The sequence below is a fragment of the Bemisia tabaci genome, chromosome 2, assembly GCF_918797505.1.
Source record: "Bemisia tabaci chromosome 2, PGI_BMITA_v3".
In the NCBI taxonomy this organism is placed as follows: domain Eukaryota; kingdom Metazoa; phylum Arthropoda; class Insecta; order Hemiptera; family Aleyrodidae; genus Bemisia; species Bemisia tabaci.
In genome coordinates, this window is record NC_092794.1 from 18,260,389 (window position 1) to 18,280,668 (window position 20,280).

At 38.5% G+C, this 20,280-nt stretch overlaps 1 protein-coding gene across 2 annotated transcripts in view; it reads right to left on the reverse strand.

Annotated features, from left to right (window-relative positions):
• Positions 1 to 20,280, reverse strand: part of mwh (multiple wing hairs) — a 79,295-nt gene that overhangs the window by 7,343 nt on the left and 51,672 nt on the right. For both annotated transcript variants that reach the window (XM_072296819.1, XM_072296818.1), the window contains 5 exons: positions 16,708 to 16,803; positions 12,173 to 12,375; positions 8,335 to 8,617; positions 6,084 to 6,347; positions 1,328 to 1,480 (listed from right to left, as the gene is read on the reverse strand). In XM_072296819.1, the coding sequence (XP_072152920.1) occupies positions 1,328 to 1,480; positions 6,084 to 6,347; positions 8,335 to 8,617; positions 12,173 to 12,375; positions 16,708 to 16,803 (999 nt within the window). The remainder of the gene's footprint in view (positions 1 to 1,327; positions 1,481 to 6,083; positions 6,348 to 8,334; positions 8,618 to 12,172; positions 12,376 to 16,707; positions 16,804 to 20,280) is intronic.

The window sequence follows — 20,280 nt, forward strand, 5'->3', positions numbered from 1 at the left end:
TGCCTACCAGCACGGGCACTCAAGTCGTATTTTGGTGGCCCAGGTGCGAAACCCCGTATCTCAATTGTGGCGTTTCAAAATGTCGGCTTCTACTTTATTTTTTGAGAATAAGAACGAGCCTAACGTATAGCTCTATATTCATACAGAATATTCTGCAAAAACAGGAGAAAAATCGAAAAAGTTTTCAAAAAAGTCACCTTGACTAGATTTTCATAAAGTATGACAAGAACACTGGAAAACAAAAACACATTGGATCTACAGTCCAGACTCTTGAAAACATTGACAAGAAAATGGACTCTTGATTAAATCTGATTTAAGCTTAAATCAAAAGGAAATCCGCTCAAATTAAGAGGCTTGGTTCTTGATTTAAGCTTTAATCTGATTTAATCAAGAGTATTTTTTCTTGTCGTTGTTTTTAAGAGTCTGGACTCTAGATCCAATGTGTTTTTTTTCCAGTGTAGTGTCTGTAATGTTTATAATCGCATATCACTGAATATCTATCACCAAATTACAGTGATACAGGGCTGAACTTACAAATGATATTATGCACTTGAAGGAAGGGGCTTTAGGACTGCCTAACAAACTCCTCAAAAGGAGGGTAAGAGGGGAAAAGAGACCCTGGCATGGGGAAGGGGAGGATCAAAAAATCATAAAAATGTCTTTCGTTATTCAAGGACGGCCTGAAGTGATTGAATGATTGATATTAATTCAATCGCCCGTTTTATGATGAAAAGTTCATAATGCAGTTCATAAAGTTCCTGGAATTGGAAATTTCATAAAATAAAATTTCAAATTCATCTAAGTTCATAATCTCTCAAGTCAATACCTGCTACTTTTATCTACCAGTTACTCACAAATGTGATCAATGGCATGCTTATTACAATTGGATTGAATTTTTCAACTAGGAACTACAATTTCTGGCTAATTTTAGAGGCAGTATGTGTTCCACAAGTTTCCCTATGCAGATACGTGCTTTCATAGATGAGCCTAAAATTGTAATTCCTAATTTTGCAAAAAGCGGTTCAATTAGTTTGCTTAAATGCCATAAACTCACTTTAAATCGACCAGGGAGTTTTCTCTAATAAAGCCTCTTTCAATACTACCCAAATTGTTTTCAGTCAAAATGTATTACTTTGTGACATCACTATACATGGAGACTTTTTTAAAACCCGCCGAATAATCCCCAGGAATAAGAGCTTCAACTAATCCACACTCTACTCCGATTTTAAAACAACATATATGGTTCAATGCTCCCATCATGTTCGACAACACTGGCGAATAACTCTTTAATTCATGCGATCCAGTCGTCTAACAACCAGCTTATTACCGTTATCGTGTTCTCTAGTTGAGCGACTTTTTCGCGCAGAGCCACCACTTCTTTCGCTGCTTCCTCCGACTTGATCAAAATTGATTCCACGTCGATGAAATTCCGCTCCCATCGTTCAAGCTCTGCCTTGATGACGTCAGAGCACGGTAGATTCTGAAATCAAACACGCATATTCACTTGCACCCATCCGATTATTTCAAGAGAAAAAAAGGTTTAAATTAAGAAACGTTTAAATAAGAAAATAAATACGGAGCTACACCGAGAAAAAGAGGTGCTGTAGTAACATCCTGGATGTTAAAAAAATGTGCGACAACTCTTGGATGTTGTCATTACCACTCTGGCTGTTAAAGTAACATCGTAGAATGTTACTTTTACATCATATCATGCTACGTTAACTGCCAGGGTGTTAATAGCAACATCCAAGAGTTGTCGCATATTTTTTTTTAAAAACCGGGATGTTACTACAGCATCTTTTTTTTTCGGTGTATAATTCAGAGAGATTTTTCTGTTAAAAGGCTAAATCGACGGCGTAAGTCCGCAATCACATATCTCGTTTGCGGTGTCTGAAAATCTCCGCCTCTATGTTATTTTTTTAAAGGAGAACAAATTGACATCTTTCCTTGAATTTTTTGCAGAATTTTCTGCGCACTGAGAAAAAAAATCACGGCAGTTTTAAAGAATTGCCGTTGAGTAGTTTTCCGTTTAAAGAATAAAGTATGACAGGAAGTCTCTGACGTCGCAAACCGAGTTATGTGATTGCCGACTTACACCGTCGAAATATTTTTCATTGGTATCTCTAAGTGTTATTTGCTCATTTGAAAAGAGGACTAGTAGCTATAAGACACTAGCCTAAAATGCTGAATGTTTCCAATAAAATTAACTAACTATCTCTATATCGCACTGTAACACCTAAACGCCTCTGTCTTACCAAAAGTTATGGGGCAACTGACAATACAATAATATCCCTCATCGACGTTTTGTCGCCATCCCTTCATGGGACATCCCCGATGCCTTCTCCAGACGGTACCCAATACAAAATTTGTTTGTACAACCTTACCTCCGACTTTCTTTACTCATGCCCATTCCACACTAACTGCCTGGACATGACGTCGTGCACGATTTTTTACTTTTCAACTTCATTACGGACATGGTCCTGTCTCGAGATGCCGGCAGACCGCCGCCAAAAATCCATTTCAGTTGCCCTAAACTGAGTGACTTCTTACTTCGCTTTGAAGGAGAAACTACTTAGTATTATTAAAGTGTGTTTTGTCAAGGTAAAAGTAGTTTCGGTTGTTGAATTTTTTATCAGAGAATAATTATTCGGGTTAACATACGAAACATTATTAATTTTGTGATCAACTCTTGCTTTCATTCGACGAGAGATCACTTGCTCATACCTAACGTATTCATTTGTGGAGAAAATAATAAAAAAAAGAGAACAGCTTTCAAATCAAAATCAGGAAGAATAGAGCAGGTTTTTTATAATGTTTTTAGCGCCCATGGATGCAGGTTCCAGTTACATCTTACATTTGCATTTCGAAAGAATACCCATGGTTGATTTAGAGGTAAAACAATTACACACAGCTTCTGGACATCGATACGTATCTTTTTATGTATTCATAAACTCTCAACTTTTTAATGCGGCCACCTAATTAGGGGAGCGAATGAAGTGGGTAATTAGCGGCTCGAAACTGATTTTAATCAGCAACTCCTTTCACTTACGCAGAGATTTTGAGGCTTGTGCAAGTTTCTGGCCAAAATTTTTATAGAGTCTCTTTATTTTCTATTAAGATGGTAAGTGGTCACAATCAGTTATTCCCACTTTCTGTAAAAAATCCTCTTTGCAAAGCAGTATACAGCGTTGAGAGAGGAGGATATTAGCAAAATACAAAAATTTAGTAATATGAATCGAGCACGCGTTTTTAAGCGTTTTAACTATTCGCTATATTTTGAAGTATCTTCGGTATATTTTATCGAGCTCCTATTCACCCATCCGAACTTCATTCCAACCAAATCGCCCAATGTGTAGATTTATGAGGGATTGAGCACCATCTCAGAATTCGCGGTTAAAAGTAGAGTTGGTTTTTTTTCCTTCCTTCTTTTCAAAAAATAAAAGTAGTGGATACAAAATCCTACTGTGTATAGCATTGAAATCATAACAATTTAACGTTTGATTAAAAAATCAATCACTGCTTGGATAATCCTTCTGAGGAATTTTGAATGAATTTTACAGATTTTTTTTTTTTTTTTTTTTTTTTTTTTTTTTTTTTTTTTTTTTTTTGACACAACTCTGAGACAATCAAAACGCCATATCGAAGGTGCTGCAAAAATGCTTATATCGGTTGCGACACTTCGAGATCTTCGCTACCATTTTATTTTTTAAAAGGAGACCAAACTAACATCATGACTTGAAGTTTTCACAGAATATTCTTTATAAAGCGAAGAAAAATCACTAACATTTTCAAGAAATGACGCTCAGTAGTTTTCCATGTAGAAAATAAAGTATGACAGGAAATCTGCAACGCCGCAAACCGAGATACGCATTCATGCAGTTTTACCATCGATATGTTTACCTGTCATTCATATACGGGCATTTATTGTGAACCATTATTATTCCCATATCTCCAATGGAGATGTTGCATGTGTGAGGAATTTGCGATTTGACTGTTGATTCTTATGTAAAAGTTCGCGAGAAACACGATGGTCCCACTGGTTTTCTCTGAAATCAACTCCCAAGCTCAAAAAAGCTCTCAAGTTGAGACCAAAATGGAGGGGATACCTCACCCTACCCTGAGAGTCCGCGTCTACATCAAGGTAAACTCTCTATGCACAGATAGGGAGCAAATACATTGACAGGGCTGCTACTTTATTTGGGGACTCAAAAACTGAAAACACGGCAACCCTGTCAATGTATTTGTTCCCTATCTTTGCAATAAGAGTTTGTCTTGATGTAGACGTGGACTCTCAGGGTAGCGTGGGATATTCCCTCCATTTTGATATCAACTTGAGAGCTTTTTTTGAGCTTGGGAGTTGATTTCAGAGAAAACCAGTGGCACCATCGTGTTTCTCGCGAACTTTTACATACGTATCAATAGTAGAATTGCAAATTCCTCACACATGCAACATCTCCATTTGCAAACTCTTAGCCCCGCTTTGCAAAAAAAAGAAAGTGGAGGGATGTGCAAACATTTTTGAAGTATGATTTCATAACACGTTTGTTACAGTTTATCCTAAGTTGCAATACTGAGAAGCTCATAAGCTCCAAGAAGAACCTCTCTCTTAGCGGAGAAATGTCAAAACCGTGCGTCAAGCTCAGTGGACATAGCATGGCAGCAGCTGATACGAAGGGAAAATCTAAACGTAAATAGTTTTGCATTGGCGGCGTATGAGTCCATGACATATCTTCCGCATAACTCGGGCTAATTAGCTGGGCGGGTTTTTAATACGATCAAATTGTCCGGTGTTTAATGTCAGCTGGTGCTCAGGATTTTATTCTACGCGATCCGCTTTTAATGATGAGAGAATTCACTCACGCACTTTCTAATGAAAGTTACGCTGTAAGTACACGCACAGATCGCATGAAATCCTACTCCACACCGTCGCAGCCGGATTTTACAATCTATACCGGATCGATCGATTTTCTTAGCTCACTCACTCGCAAACAAGGAGTCACCTTTCATGATCGTAGACTATATGACGAAGTGGCGAGGCATGAATGATCGATTATCGACATTTCCCCATTTGAAGCTGTGGTAAAGAATCGATTATTAAGGTGTTCATTGCGACCACACTGATTACCGATCCTTTTGCATGGGTTTAAATGACAGATCAATCGATATATTGCAAGCATGCCATGCTATTGATGACGACTGAAGATCATCTACGCTTTTTCTGCAGTTGGAAAAAAATTGGTTTCGTTTTGGTAATAGATGTCTACAATATTTTATAAGACAATCTATTGATCAGCTTTATTTTTCGTTTAAAACAGTTTAAGCAATTTGGTTTGATGGTTCAATCGCACAACTGATGAGTTTATCAAAAAATAAACATAGTAAAATTTGAGGGCAAAAGAAACTGATATGAGAAATCTTTTTTTTTTCTCATTCGTGCATGTACTAATATTAGACTGTCATCAATAAGAGTTAATTATCATTATTTTGTTGAATAAAGGTAGAAAGGGGTATACCCCTGGATATAATAATAATAAAAAAAGAGTTAATTATACACAAAGATTTCAGAACGAAAACCGCGCATGTTTTTAGAGCCCTTTGGAAAGGCAATCACAAATTATTTCTTCTGATGGCGTGAGAGTGTGAGATTATGGTAGTCTATTTACCGGTCAGATTTCTAAGACTTGCATCATCGTTTATGCAATCAAACGGCTCAATTTTTCGACGACATAAGGCAGCCATTATGTTTTTCATCTTCTTTATTTTTCCAAGTAGGGACTGATAAAAAATTAAAACCATACTGTTTATTTATCATTGAAAGACAGTCGTTTAGAGAGAAAAATCCTAGATCAACACATTCAGCCTAGACGTATAGCCTGGAACGTTTTTACGTGAAACATATTACTCTTCTCATAATCATAAAAGGATTCCACAGTTAATACCAAATCAATCAATTCATAAAAAGTGTCGAATAATTTATTATTAGCATGCGCTGAGTTAATTTTTTAAATCGCATTCATATACCATGAGAGCTTTCATTTAGTTCATAACAATGATCTGATGTAACAGACAACTATTTTGCTCACCTTATAAAGAGTTTCTAATTTGAAGCCAGCCTGGTCCAACTCGGCCTGTATGTAAAACTTAGTTTGAATATTTGGTGACGTTTCAACAAAGGCGTTGATGAACTTCAAATCGTTGCAAATGAGATCCAAACATGCACCGTTGAGCATACCCACGAGAAACCTAAACCGGACCGGTTCGCCAAACCGAAGTCTCATCGTTGACATCGCCTCCGACACCGGTACATGTCCTTTGGCCTCTGGGTGCTCGCACACTTTCGTTAGTAACTGTTAAAGAGAAAAGTTAACATACATTTCATTAGAAACACGAGGGGTTTTCCAATTTAATTACAATCAGAGCAATTACAAATTGTCTCGAATCTATTTTTGTAAATATATATTTTCTCTCGAAATTACATTAAGTCCCTTAAAGGAACTTGATTTTGAGTGCTGCCACTTTAAGATCCCTCTTTCTATTTTATATACAAGAAAATGTTTACACAGTTTTATTGCAAAAACGCGTGACTAAATATTTTAGTTTTGTTTTCAGAATAGCTCGCTACTTGAATAGCTATTTCGAGCACTTATGCCAGATTTTGCTGAAAAATCAGCACTTTTCCCCCGTTTAAACCAGATACATCCATTTCAATTCATAGCCTGGCAACCTTGATTTCGAGACCGCAAGGCAACACCGCCGCCGGACTATTACGGACTCCAATCATGTGTTTGCGTTAACGGTTCACCGCAATCCAAACCAAGTGGTCGCCGATCGTCAAGATCAATTTTTTCACCATCTCATTTTCTCCGTGCTCTGCACCCCTGTATCCAGCTAGCCTGGCCGCATCTGACAATGAGCCCATGGCACATTATTTTATGTATGCCTGCAAGGTGTAATTTCTGCACTACTTTTTTTTTTTAATTTCTCCTCTTTTACTTTTTGGTGTCTTTGATAAAGACCTTCCGTTGGCTATCAGACGGCCGCTGAGCCTTGTGGGAATATAGAGGATACACAATGTGTCAATAGTACGAAGTTAAAAGTTAAGGAGCACGGTCCAACTTCGGGGTGCACGACGGCAGTAGCCAGTTGCCTCGGCCCCTTGGGGGGGCGCCTCGCCGGTCAGCCCGGCCTTTACTTACTTACTTACTTACTTACTTACTTACTTACTTACTTACTTTACTTTTTGGAAAGACACCTAAGTGCAAACGATTTACCTTAAATTTTTCATTTTCTAACTCGATCAGCATGAAGTTTTCGCAAAGCTTTAAACGCCCTTTATTCACCTAATGCATAACACAGGGGAGGCTAGGGGGCAAAACTTCTCTCCCAAGATTCTTCTGCGCGGCCCCTGCGGCGATTTTCACCCCAGATTCTGACTTATTCATCCGTAAATATAATATTAGTGAAGTATTAAGCCGCTACAGTATGAACAAACCGAGTGATCGTAGCCAAAATCTGACGAGCAACTCTTACCGCTCCTAAGCAGCCCATATTGCCTATCGAGGTATTGAAGGCGTACTGATCGGACATAAACAACAATGTGAGAGGAGTATTAACCTCTCGTCGATATTTTCAGCTGTTGTTTGCACAAAATTCATGTTTGTGAAACACGACTCTCGGCTTTAGTGTCACTTGCTCAGTTTTTAGTTTTTTCACTAAAATTCCTTCACCATGAACTTTCAATCGCTTTAACATATTTTAAGTATGATTTCATCAGCTTTTATGACATGAGATATTTTCCCTCATTTTGAGTTTCTATCCGAGGTCCTAAAATGACAGGTGGACCGCTTTTAGCAGAAAGAAACCAAACCACATTAGCTGTTGCAAAATTTAGCGGAGCAATTTTATTTATTGCGTGGAACCGGTTTTGCGGATATTTTTGAGCAAATTTCTGTGAATTTTCTGCATAGTGCGAAGCAAATTCCTTAAAATTTTCAAATATATCCACACAAACGTTCTCTTGTAAAAAAAATTGAATTGCCCAAAAAGTCGCTTGGATCCAGAGTTCAGACTTAACTCTTAAAAACATTGACAAGAAAAAATACTCTTGATTCAATCGGACTTTCTGCTTGAATCAAAAGAAAATCCGCCTAAATCAAGAGGCTCGGCTCTTCGGTTCAAGGAAAACTCGGATTGAATCAAGAATATCTTTCCTTGTCAATATTATTGAGAGTCTGGACTCTAGATCCAAGCGACTTTTTTTCCAGAGTAAATGAAGTAGCTGATGTGGCTTGGTTCCTTCCTGCTTAACGCGGTCCAGTTATGGAGGAGACTCACCTCAAGGGCAAGGATCCTAGATTTATTTGCATTGCTCATGAAGCAAGCGGCAATAGTGAAGAGACCCGCAGGCGAGGACGCGAACCTCCGAGGAGCATCCTGACACCTGAGGCAGTATTTCAGGCACAGGAGGCAAGCGTGCTCGTCCAGGAGGATTCGTCTTTGCAGTGCGGATGAGGCCCCCCGGCCTTGGTTCTGCGATTGGCTCTGTTGAATTGTTTTAAGCATGTCTAGCAGCAGCGTCACTCCGTCCAGTGGGTCACCGATGAATTCCTGCACAAAACTGATTGAAAAAAAAAAATAATTAAAAATTAAAAATAAAAAATAAAAAAAGTCGAGACTAAACACTAAGGTAAAGCGAAAAAAAATCGTAAAAAATTTGGATATCAAGTGGTAGGCTTTGTTCAAACTCAGTCTGACTACAATTCACGTTGCGGATATTTTCTTAATTTTTTAGAAACAGAAAACTAAATTGCACGTTGCCTCGCAATTTTTGGTGATTTTTCTCAAGACTGTTGAGAATATACGCATAAAATTTCACTTTATTGCATGGTTTTCAAAAAGGAAAAGAAAAGTGTAAATGATATGAGCGGCAAATAGGCAACTCTTGATGTAGACAGGCACAATTGGTTAAATTCGTTTTTGTCGGTGGATAATTTACTCTTACGTACATCACTAAGAATATCTGATGGCACATTCTTTTAATCTGTCCAGAAGAAAAAGTCGATTTATGACGTCATCCACCACGGTAGTGGCACTCTTTGTTCCTTCCACCTTACTTTCAATCCGAGTTTTACGTTAAGTAACCAGTGCAAATGTGTATAAGCATAACAATCGTGCACTTCTGGAAGAAAGCATGAAAATTTCAGGGATTCATCTCTACCCTATAGACATTCGATTCAGACATAGACCCCAAAAATCTGAGCCCCCTGGGGGGGCAGGGGGGCCCCCAAATTTTGAATTTTGAATAACTACTGAACGGCTAATGTTATCGTAATTTTTTTTAAGCAGGACGATAGGAAATTTTATCAGGAACAAAAATGGTTCTTATGCATTTTTCTGTGGGATCGATATTTAAGGCGTGAAACAGGAAAAACCATCGGGGGACGGGGAGCCGGCCGTTTTGAGGCAGATCCGCGCGCTGCGCTGTTTGCCCGGGACGCGCGCGGCGGCACAGTACGGTGTTACCGACGAAACAGCCGCTTGTCTTGGTTTAATCTCAACGATGCGCAGTTTTAAAAGTATTGTGAATATATCGTACTACCTATAAAGCCTTAAAATAGGGCTTAACTTATGCAGGTAATATATGTATACAAGCGAGCGCACGGCAACAGAAAGAGAAGGGGTTAAGTGCTGGAGTTCCGAATTGTTTTGTTGTATGGGTTTGTCAAGTTTTATTACAGCATCCGAGATAACTGCATCAGACATCAGTTGAACGGAATAAAATCTGAGGCACAGTTGTCTCGGGAAGGGGGGGGGGGGGCTAAAAGTCACAAATCTTATTTGTGTACCACGATGACCTGAAAAATGATTTTAAAGTGTTTTTCTTTCTCTTTCTCTCGGTGCTGCGACATCAGGATGGTATCTAAATATGCTTACTTAAGACAGGGAGCCTAATTTTGTAAACAATGAGCATACATAAAAACATGCTTATTCTCCTCTCTTTCAGGAACATTTTGGTACATCATTGCTACGTATAGGCATTTTTTTAAGAGGACCAAAACCACCTTCAAAACTTGCTCCAAAAAAACGGCAAAAGAATCTTGAGAAAGCTTGATAGGGATAAATGACCCCCAAAAAACCTTTGTTGGACTGCTTCTTGTACAGTACAAAGAATATTATTAAGTAATAACTAGCCGCCGTATCCGCTAATCCGTCAAAAGGGTCCATTTGAGTGATAGGAAGTCGCGCCTAAGTACTGGGAACCAATCCTGCTCTTATTTCAGCGCATCATAGGTACGATATTCCGCAATCTCGGTAATTTTGCAACTGATTACTGATTACTGATTTTGACTGATTTTTTGATATTTTGACGATAAATTAACCTTTTGATAATCTCTAAAGCCAATTCGATCAGTGTTATAATGTACGATAAAGTTTAAGGTGTACGTTTTGTGCATTGCATATTTTGCAAGTCCCGTTTCTTGAAAATTGTCTCCGACGTACTTACCTAGAACTCTTCCATGAGCTCCATACAAATCAAAAATCGGTACGAGATTTGCGGGTTGAAAAAGAAGAAATGCAATAAATTTCTTCCTGAGGCCTGGTCCTTCTCAGAGGTTCTTTAAAGAATCAGAACCTGCATGAAAAATAAATTTCCTCCTATATTAATATTTTTTTCAATACAAATTTTACCAACTCCACTCTAAATTCCATACAACAAAATGTAAGATAATATACATAGATTTTTTTTACTGCTCATTCCATTTTCTGTGTCGTGGTAAGTAGCAATAATATCTTCAAGGATGACTCGATAAAAAGAGGCGATAGTATTCAGATATCTTCTTTTTTATCATTTATTTAATGTATTGTTCTATTTTTTTTTAAATATGCATATTTGTTGAATAACTGAAAAAATGGGGAGTTCATGAAAATGAAAACTTCTATTGACTGGCTGGAGGGAAAAAGAGGAGAAAAGAACATTGTCGGAATGTTCCGTATGAATCAGTACCTATGCAATTGCGAGGAACCAATGTACATGAAGGAAATCTGGTAACCTTGGTGGCGAAGGGAATGTGAAGCCCCCCTACCCTCCCTCCTCACTCCTCAATTAATGTCTCTACCAAGTTTTGCAAAATTCATGGTTATGTAAGCAGCTCATTGTCTCATTCGCCGAAAGTAACATGAAAAATAAGCTAAAAATAAGTTACGAAGGATCCGCCATTTCCAATAGTCATGAAAAAGTGGGTCAAAATCGTATTAAAACTTGTTATTTCGCTCTAATATCTTAAAAAAATGTAATCCTGTCTGTACAAAACTTACATGAGGAAAGGGTAATTTACTCTGTAATGAGGTCGGAAAAGCTCTGCATTCAGAGAAAACAAGACGCGTGATGCGCGATGACCGATCCCTCCTATTGACTCGGCGCTCTCACATTGGAGTATTTCGCTTTTGCTTGTTTTTATGTATTACTAATAAAAAGTAAAGCTTAAATTACTGAGGAAAAGTATTTAGGCAGTACGGTAAATTCATTATTATTTTTAAAACTGCGCATCGTTGAGATTAAACCAAGACAAGCGGCTGTTTCGTCGGTAACACCGTACTGTGCCGCCGCGCGCGTCCCGGGCAAACAGCGCAGCGCGCGGATCTGCCTCAAAACGGCCGGCTCCCCGTCCCCCGATGGTTTTTCCTGTTTCACGCCTTAAATATCGATCCCACAGAAAAATTCATAAGAACCATTTTTGTTCCTGATAAAATTTCCTATCGTCCTGCTTAAAAAAAATTACGCTAACATTAGCCGTTCAGTAGTTATTCAAAATTCAAAATTTGGGGGCCCCCCTGCCCCCCCAGGGGGCTCAGATTTTTGGGGTCTATGTCTGAATCGAATGTCTATAGGGTAGAGATGAATCCCTGAAATTTTCATGCTTTCTTCCAGAAGTGCACGATTCTTATGATATTTTCCACTTATCGGCCCCACATCTCCTTGACTGATGTAAGCAAGATGAAAGAAACCAAAGGGTGTTACTGCCGCGGTAGATGATGTTAACTGAACGTAGAAAGTTGCGGTTTGGACAGATCTTAATATTCTTAGCTAATCTACTAGAATCAAGAATCAAAACACAATTCTATGACCAACGCAAGCGTAACTGACCCATTGTAAGTTATATGTGGTGTTTACCTCGGGTAAGCAACACGGAGATCAGTTTTAAGTTTGGTGAGGAGTTCGGTGACCCCGGTGAATTGTCGCAGTGACATCTCGGCCTCGGGGGCTTCGTTTTGCTTGGATCCGCTTTCATCCTTGTTTTCGCCCACTCGGCGGCTGAATTTTTTCAACCCTGCAGCGTAGTCCTCCGGATTGTAAGTTGGCGGTCGAGGTTGATCCTAGAAATAACAAGTTGAAAAAAATAACAAAGTGAGAAAATATCAGTCGACAAGTCTTATTAAAAACAATTTTTTAACAGCAAATAATACTGAGATCTCCAAAACTCCAAGTCCCCAGCTCCAATATATTAAAATATGGGTGTTGAGTCGTAAGTCAAGAATAACAATCATTAGTATTATGTAATAAAATTACAAGATTCATCTGATCAAAATTCACTTTATTTTTGCACACTACTCGCAGCTTTTTTTTAAGAGTTAACCTAATATCGACGGTGTAGGTAGGCAATCAAACATCTCGTTTGCGATGTCTGAAAATCTCTGTCTGAAAATTTTTTCAAAGGAGAAAAAATCGAGATCATCCCTTGAAGGTTGTGCAGAAATTTTATAATTGAATTTTCATTATGCTGCCCATAAAATTCATTGAACTTTTCAAACAGATTCAACCAACAATTTCTCTGCTAATAAGAAAAAGGGCGGCGAAAATTTTGAGACGTCGCAAGGCGCTTGTGATATTTTGTCCGGAAATTGACAATGGTTAAGTTGCTTCTTGTCTGCAGGATGCTCTGCACATCTGTCCATCAGAGCCGTTGAAAGGAGTTTTGCGTATTTTTTTTCCAAAAAAAAAAAAAAAAAAAAAAAAAAAAAAAAAAAAAAAAAAAAAGGTAAAGAAAAAAAGAGGATAAATCATCGGGACATCAACATTAGTATTCAACAAATATCAACGAGGCGACGTCACTTAACGAGTGTCAAAATATAAATTTTGACAAAGAATTGATCGGTAAAATTATCCAAATCCGGAATTACTTTGCGTCCATTATTAAGGAGTCTAGTCCACAGTGTATTGACCGCAAGTCGGATGCAGATCGAATACAAGAGAAGGCGACTAGGTGTGAATTTATCTCGGTCATTTGAGCTCACGAATTGCCGTTCCATCGCACTGTGGGCAAACTTTAAGAGGTAAGGAAATCACGTGACATCCTGCATAAAATCTAAACCAATTGAATGTTTCAGTTTTGCCTGGTGATCAAAAAAGCCTCGGAGTGATAGAAAAACACTAATTTTCGCTAAAATACGCCTGCAGACCTATGTTTAGGCAACCGTTTAACACGTATCCAGTGGCCTCGTATGGGCTAAATCATGATTATTTCCGTAAACTACATTGAGTCAACTTGGAAAACCCGCATAAATTTCCAGATTCTAGGAGGGGGCCAAAAAAGGCCCTTATCGATACCCCTCCTTTCACGTGATAGAACAAAATTTCAAACTTGTCGATTGTGATCAGCGGAATTTTCATTAAATTTACCTCTAGAAATGTATTCATTTGTTCAGGAGTATAATTCTCTTGTGATTCAATCGATTCAATGTCCATATTTTATTATTTTTTGATACGCAATGCGAAAAAATAGTGAAGCCAAAGTTGAAATCGGCTTTACAAAGGACGAAAGGAAAATATTATAAACGGAGGAGTGAAGCAGAACGCATCAATGATATTTTTCAAGAAAGTACGTACACTGGAAAAAAAAAACACATTGTGTCTAGAGTCCAGACTCTTAAAAACGTAGACAAGAAAAAATACTCTTGATTCAATCGGATTTTAGTTTAAATCAAGAACAAAGTCTGTTAATTTGAGCGGATTTCCTTTTGATTTAAGCAAAAATCTGATTGAATCAAGAGTATTTTTTCTTGTCAACGTTTTCAAGAGTCTGGACTCTAGATCCAATGTGTTTTTTTTCTTCCGAGTGTAGGAAAATCTTTTGAAGTAAATGTTCCATTCAAATAGTTCTTGACTTTTTTTGAGAAAATCATGTCCAGAGAAACTCGATGGGAGCTCCACAGTGCGTCGGTTGCTCTGTCACGGTCAGTCAATTCAAGCTGATTTTTTTTTAGTTCTGCTCCACGTTGTATGACGGTGGGTCGAATTCGGTCCGCGAATATATTCAAAGCGTCCACCCAGCCGTCACAGCGAGGCATTATATCGGCCTATTAAACGGCACGCAGAACAGACCCTATTTGCAAGAGGAAAATTAAATATTTTGAGGATGAGTAGAAGCCGCCACGAGGAAGTGGCGCAGCACGGCGGCGGGAGAAATGAGGGCAGATTTCCGATGGGAAATGCACGTTCCACTGGACGGGGCGATTTTCTTATTTCCAACGCTGCCTAGCTGATGATATTTTTAATTTCTTCTCCAAATTAATGGAATCGTTTCAATCACTTGAAATCAATTTAATGGCTTTAAATCACTGGAAAAAAAACACATTGGATCTAGGGTCCAGACTCTTGAAAACATGGACAAGAAAAAATACTCTTGATTCAATCAGACTTTTGCTTAAATCAAAAGGAACCCCGCTCAAATTAATATGCTTGGTTCTTGATTTAAGCAAAAATCCGATTGAATCAAGATTATTTTTTCTTGTCGATGTTTTTAAGAGTCTGGACTCTAGATCCAATGTGTTTTTTTTCCAGTGTATCCCTATTTGGCATGAATTAATTGGATCAGTGAGAACGAAAACACACCAACCCGGAAACTCAAAAATGCTCAATTTCCATTATAGACAGATAATTTACATAAAGGTCATTGAAGTTAGCACATCTGTTCCAACTTTGACCTTTGAAGAGTCCATAAGTATACTTGTCTTTTGGCAGCAAAAATATTTTTCTTCAACTAACTTCTTCACCTACTGTGCAGTTTTGTGTGTGTCTTGATTATTTTCATTTTTCCGAATTGGTGTGTTTCCGTTCGCACTGATTCAATATTAGATCTCTGATTCTGGGGGACACCAATCTTTTTTGTAGCTTGCATGAAACACATAGATTACAAAATTAGTTTTCAAAATTTTAAATTTTAGGCAATTGGTTATTCGAAAAAAGAAAAAACTAATGAAAATCGGCAATATCAAGCCACAGAGGAAATATTTAATTTTTAAAAACCCCAAAAATACGTTGTTACGAATTCGTAACGCTATACCAAAGAGGGATATGATATCATGAAGCACACATCAACTAATACGTTGCAATTATTGGCATTAAACTTTAAAAAAATCAACTATAATTCAAAATGTTTACGCGTTCAAGTGAAATAGTTGTTTCAAACTCGCAACTTCTCTACTAAGCAACTTCTAATGCCAAAATTTGAATTAGAGCGCTTCCACGCATGCCGGAGAAAAACGACGTGAGAACATTATTAATCCGTGATAATAGAAATCCAATATTCTCAAGAAGTCATGTCATTTTTCTTTGATTTTTTCACGGAATCTTAACTGCATTATAATGCCGAGTATTAGGAAATCCAATGAAAAATACTCCTGACTTCTCTCTGAAGTAAATATTTTGACAACAGAAATTTGGCAACGCTTGAGTATACATACGACGTTTTCACTCAGCACTGAAACGAGGAGCAAAGCATGCGTTACACTTTATGGTGAGATACGACTTAACAAACACACACGTCGTGCGGGGTATCATCAGAAAATGAAGGCGCTTCTGACCGGTCAGCGGTTACCAAATTGTAGTCTGCGGACCGTTGGAGATCCGTGACGAATTGCTAAGAGGTCCGCGAGATGAAAAATCTGATAGCCGAGACAAATTAAAAAATTATAATATAAGAAAAACCTTGTTGGCATATTTTTCTTCTTCTCCTTCACCTTCTTCTTCTTACTCTCCTCCTCCCGCTTCTCTCCTGCGACTTCGAAAAGTGTCCTCATCCGACATACTCACGGGGTCCCACGACCTGAGTTTGTCATATTCCAGTGCGTTATACATGAAAATGACTGATATTTCGGCCCCTCTAATTACTCGATCATCGGTCCTGAGTATTATTTTTCTCCGATCAAAATTACGATTGTTAATTTTTTTTCAAAAGCTTAATCCGTGGTTACAGCCAGTCTGGGTTAAACGCTTACGCGAAGAGCGGAGATCAGGGTTTGGGTCAAATTTTGAGATAGAACCTGTGCGTAAGCTTGTGTAGAGGTATTTTTCCATCCTTAAATACAGACTACCTCACTGAAAAAAAAAAAAAAAAAAAAGTAGCTTGGATCAAGTATGATGATTCTTGAATTTGCCGCCATGAATTTTTTTTTTATCTTGCTACAAGCTGACTTTTTCCTGATACAAGAAAATAATGTTCGGGTTAAGCAAAAATCTAGCTTATATTAACCAGAAGAATTATTGATTTAAGAAGAAATACTCCTCGGCGGCAAATTTAAGATTCTTCTTTTTTTCAGTGGCCTACGTGTAGAATGAAACGACACATCAGTCTGACAAAAGTAGATTTTTTTTTAAAAAAATAAATTTAAACCTGGTTTTTTAGTTTCAAATCTGTTATCTTCTCTTACCTTATCTTCCTCGAGTTGAATGGACCCATTCCGCCAGCTGCCACCATTACTTGATCCCTCCTCAACGGACTTGCTGGACTTTCTGCTCATCTCCATCTGTAACACGCAAAACAATTGTTATAGGTACGATGGCGCAAGTGAGTGTAAAACAAAACGACACATCATATGATTTTTTGCATGATATATGTTTTGTGTAGCAGATCAATTTGAAGGCTTTTGGAAACCTATCGAATTTCTTTTTGCCCCCTATTTATTTTTTTTTCTATTACTGCAGGCGTGATGTCAACCAGTTAATTCTGTGCTTACATTTAAAACTCTATCCACTTCAGGGATCATTCCCTAAAATTTGTCGCCTACCTGACAAAATGGCGTAACTACATTTGGCAATGGACCCTCTCCTCCATACAATTCAATATTTTTACGGGCTCATCTCAATGTCTAGTTATGCCCTTTTGCCAGCCAAGTGACGAATTGTGGTACCTACTACCCCAATTTGTTGGATGAAATGGGAATTTTCAATTAATTGTGATTCAAGTTGAGGAAGTGTGGGGACATTTGGGTTAGTAACCTAATTTATTTAGGTACTACCATAATCAATTGAAAATGCCCATATTATCTAACAACCCCCTAACTTTTATTTCCGTGCTCAGTTCCCACTAAACTAGCCTAAGGCAATCGTTTTGTGCGACCATCAAACCCAGGGCGCCTATAGCCTGGGCGTGAGCTGGAGATCTCCAGATCGCACAATCATCGGTAAATCCAGCACATCATAGGAGGCTGGCCGTCTGGTAAAACGGATTTTAATATTTTGCTGAAATCCAATTTTCCAAGAGAAAAAGGAAAAAAAGCAAGAAGGAAAAACATTCTTTTACGGGCATTTTTAAATCGACGTTTTGCATTTAAGCGCAGTTTCGTTGCAACGTATCAAAATCACCGTGGAAAGTCACAGTATACATATGTGTAAATGGAAAACTGAGCTATTTTTCCGAAAAAAATGAAGAACTTATTCCCTATGATGAATCAAATCCAGTAGAATTCATCCATCCGCACATACGTAAATTTATTGCCCGGAACAATTATTTTGAAATGTTAGCAGGACCCTCACTTTTATGTAAAAAATCGTTTCTACTTTATTCCACACGGACAAACCTGACCAATTTAATAATTCTACCTGGTTACTCAATGATAACATGAGAGAGAATATAGCCTGTAAATCTGTATTGAAACTGAGCTTGATCCAATATCTCTACTTCGTTATCCAGTTCAGGTTAGAATTTTAGACCATTAAGCACAACAGTCGCTTAAAATATGGAAGAATCTCTCATCGTAATACTATACGCAACGCCCATGCATATTTCTCTGTTTCACTGCCCTGACGTTGCTCGTGTCCCAGGGGAGCAACGCACTCTGGTGGAAAATTAGGACATTAGATTGCAAGGATATGTTTCCCATCGCCACGGGAACAAGAAGCGACGGAGGCTTTGTTTGGAGTCACGCAGCGAACAATGCATAGATATTCCCAGTTGGGTAAGATGACTCCCTCTCAGGGGAGGGGACATTCCTGGGACATTGTTCAGGCCCACGGGATGCATAATCTCTCCGTGCCCCATCGAGGGGAATTTTCTCTCTTCTATGGGGGGGGGGGGGGGCTGGTGCGACAATCGAGAGTCGGGAATATTGGAGGCTCAATCTTTTTAAAATATGAGACCTTGTTTTATTTTAAGCCAGGAACTGACGGTCACCGACCGACACTGCAAATTCCTATCAGGAGATATGTATCCTCAATAATATGAATTCATTTTGGATCTTGGATTTTGGGTTCACAAATCTATGTTGCAGATTTCGTAAAAACATTTTATCTCATATTTTTTGCTCAACATTTTGAAATTTTGATCATATTTTAAAAACTTAAAAAACACGTATGCAAATTTGCAACATCGTGCCACAGAGGAGACCAACAAACCAAAAACTGCGTTATTACGAATAAGTATAAGACTTCATAAGTTTTCCTTCCATCAATACATATCCCAACTCATAATTATCGGACGAGTACTCTCATCAAGTCGACAAGAAATTGCCTTGTTTCAAACGGTATTTTTTATTTTATTTTAAGAGACTTCTTGTCACTGTGAAGAGATTTCCGGTTGCTCAAGGAGGATGTTTGTCCGGGAAATGTTAGCTGGAAAGTGTGTACGGTTTTTTTTTTTTTTCAATTAAATCAATTTTTCATCTCTGGGATTCTGTTTTCTCCTTATTTTGTATTGTTAGCGAAATTGTCTGCAATTCACTTGGTAGGGTAAAACAGATGACAAAATGCACCTACCTGAGGTAAAACATACCTGAACATCTCGCAAAATGATATTTTTGGGAGAATTTTCCAATCATGGGAAAATAGGTTGAAATCCCCCCTCCCCCTACGTCATTGATATCGGTTGAAATCATACCTGTTTGAAAGTTGAACCATTAATCGAATATTTGCTCGAATTTTGTCAGTCTGTGTATTATGATAACTTACATCCAAATACGGTAATCAAAATCACCCCCGAGCGAAACGTTACCTCGCGTATGAGTTACGTGTCTCCAAGTAACGCAGGTTGCGTCTGAAGGTCAATGAAGGCTGATGCAGCACGTTGAATCGCACCAGAACCCGCGTATAAACCTTGAACTAGCCACGAGAGGGGAGGGCGGCTGCAGCCCATAGCCTGAAGCTTTGCACCGGTTACGCGATCTCGTTGCCGGTTCGAATATTATGATCTAGGTTCTCTATGCTGCCCAGCGGGACGATTTCTGGAACGTTATTCGAATGACACTGATCGATACATCCCTATTTCAAGGATTCGAGAATTGACCTGCTTCGTAGCCAATTCAGGGTCTTACCAATGGCAGTCTTCTATGCATTTGCAATTTATGCGCTCAGCCAATAGGGAGCACTTTTTGATTTCGACCTGCCTTTAGAAATCTAGTATCCTAAGCAATGCATTCAGTGGCGTGGCGTGAATTGCGACTTATCGATTGTTATGCCATTTAAACCCATGGAAAAGGATCGATAAACAGGGTGCTCGCTGCGAACACCTTAATAATCGATTCTTTACCATAGGTTTAAATGGCATAAAAATAGATTTATCGCAATTCACGCCACGCCACTGGTTCAAATGGTGCACCGGCTCAACAACAAGATGACGGATAAGGGCCTCACATATTTTGAATAGATTTATCGGGTTTACCTTTATTTAATGCTCCTGATATGTAAGTGCAGAGGATGGTAATATAGTTTTTCTATAATTTCTTTTTTTAAGTAGAATGTAGTTTTCTCAAAATTGATAGTTTAAAATTTGGTGAGGCTAGTTTTTTCACTCGACGCGCTGTTCATTTTCTTCGGGGAACTTAAAAGCGCGCCTACATAGAAAACAGTTGAGCGCTTCTCTAATACGAACGGAATTGACTTCATTAACAGCATACAGCAGAGCACTGAGAGCTTACCGCTCACGCTTCGCGTCATCGCGCCTTCAATTTTTCCGATGCAGCACAAACATCCATCAAGTACGAATAGTTGTGTCTCTGCGCCGTCGTAAC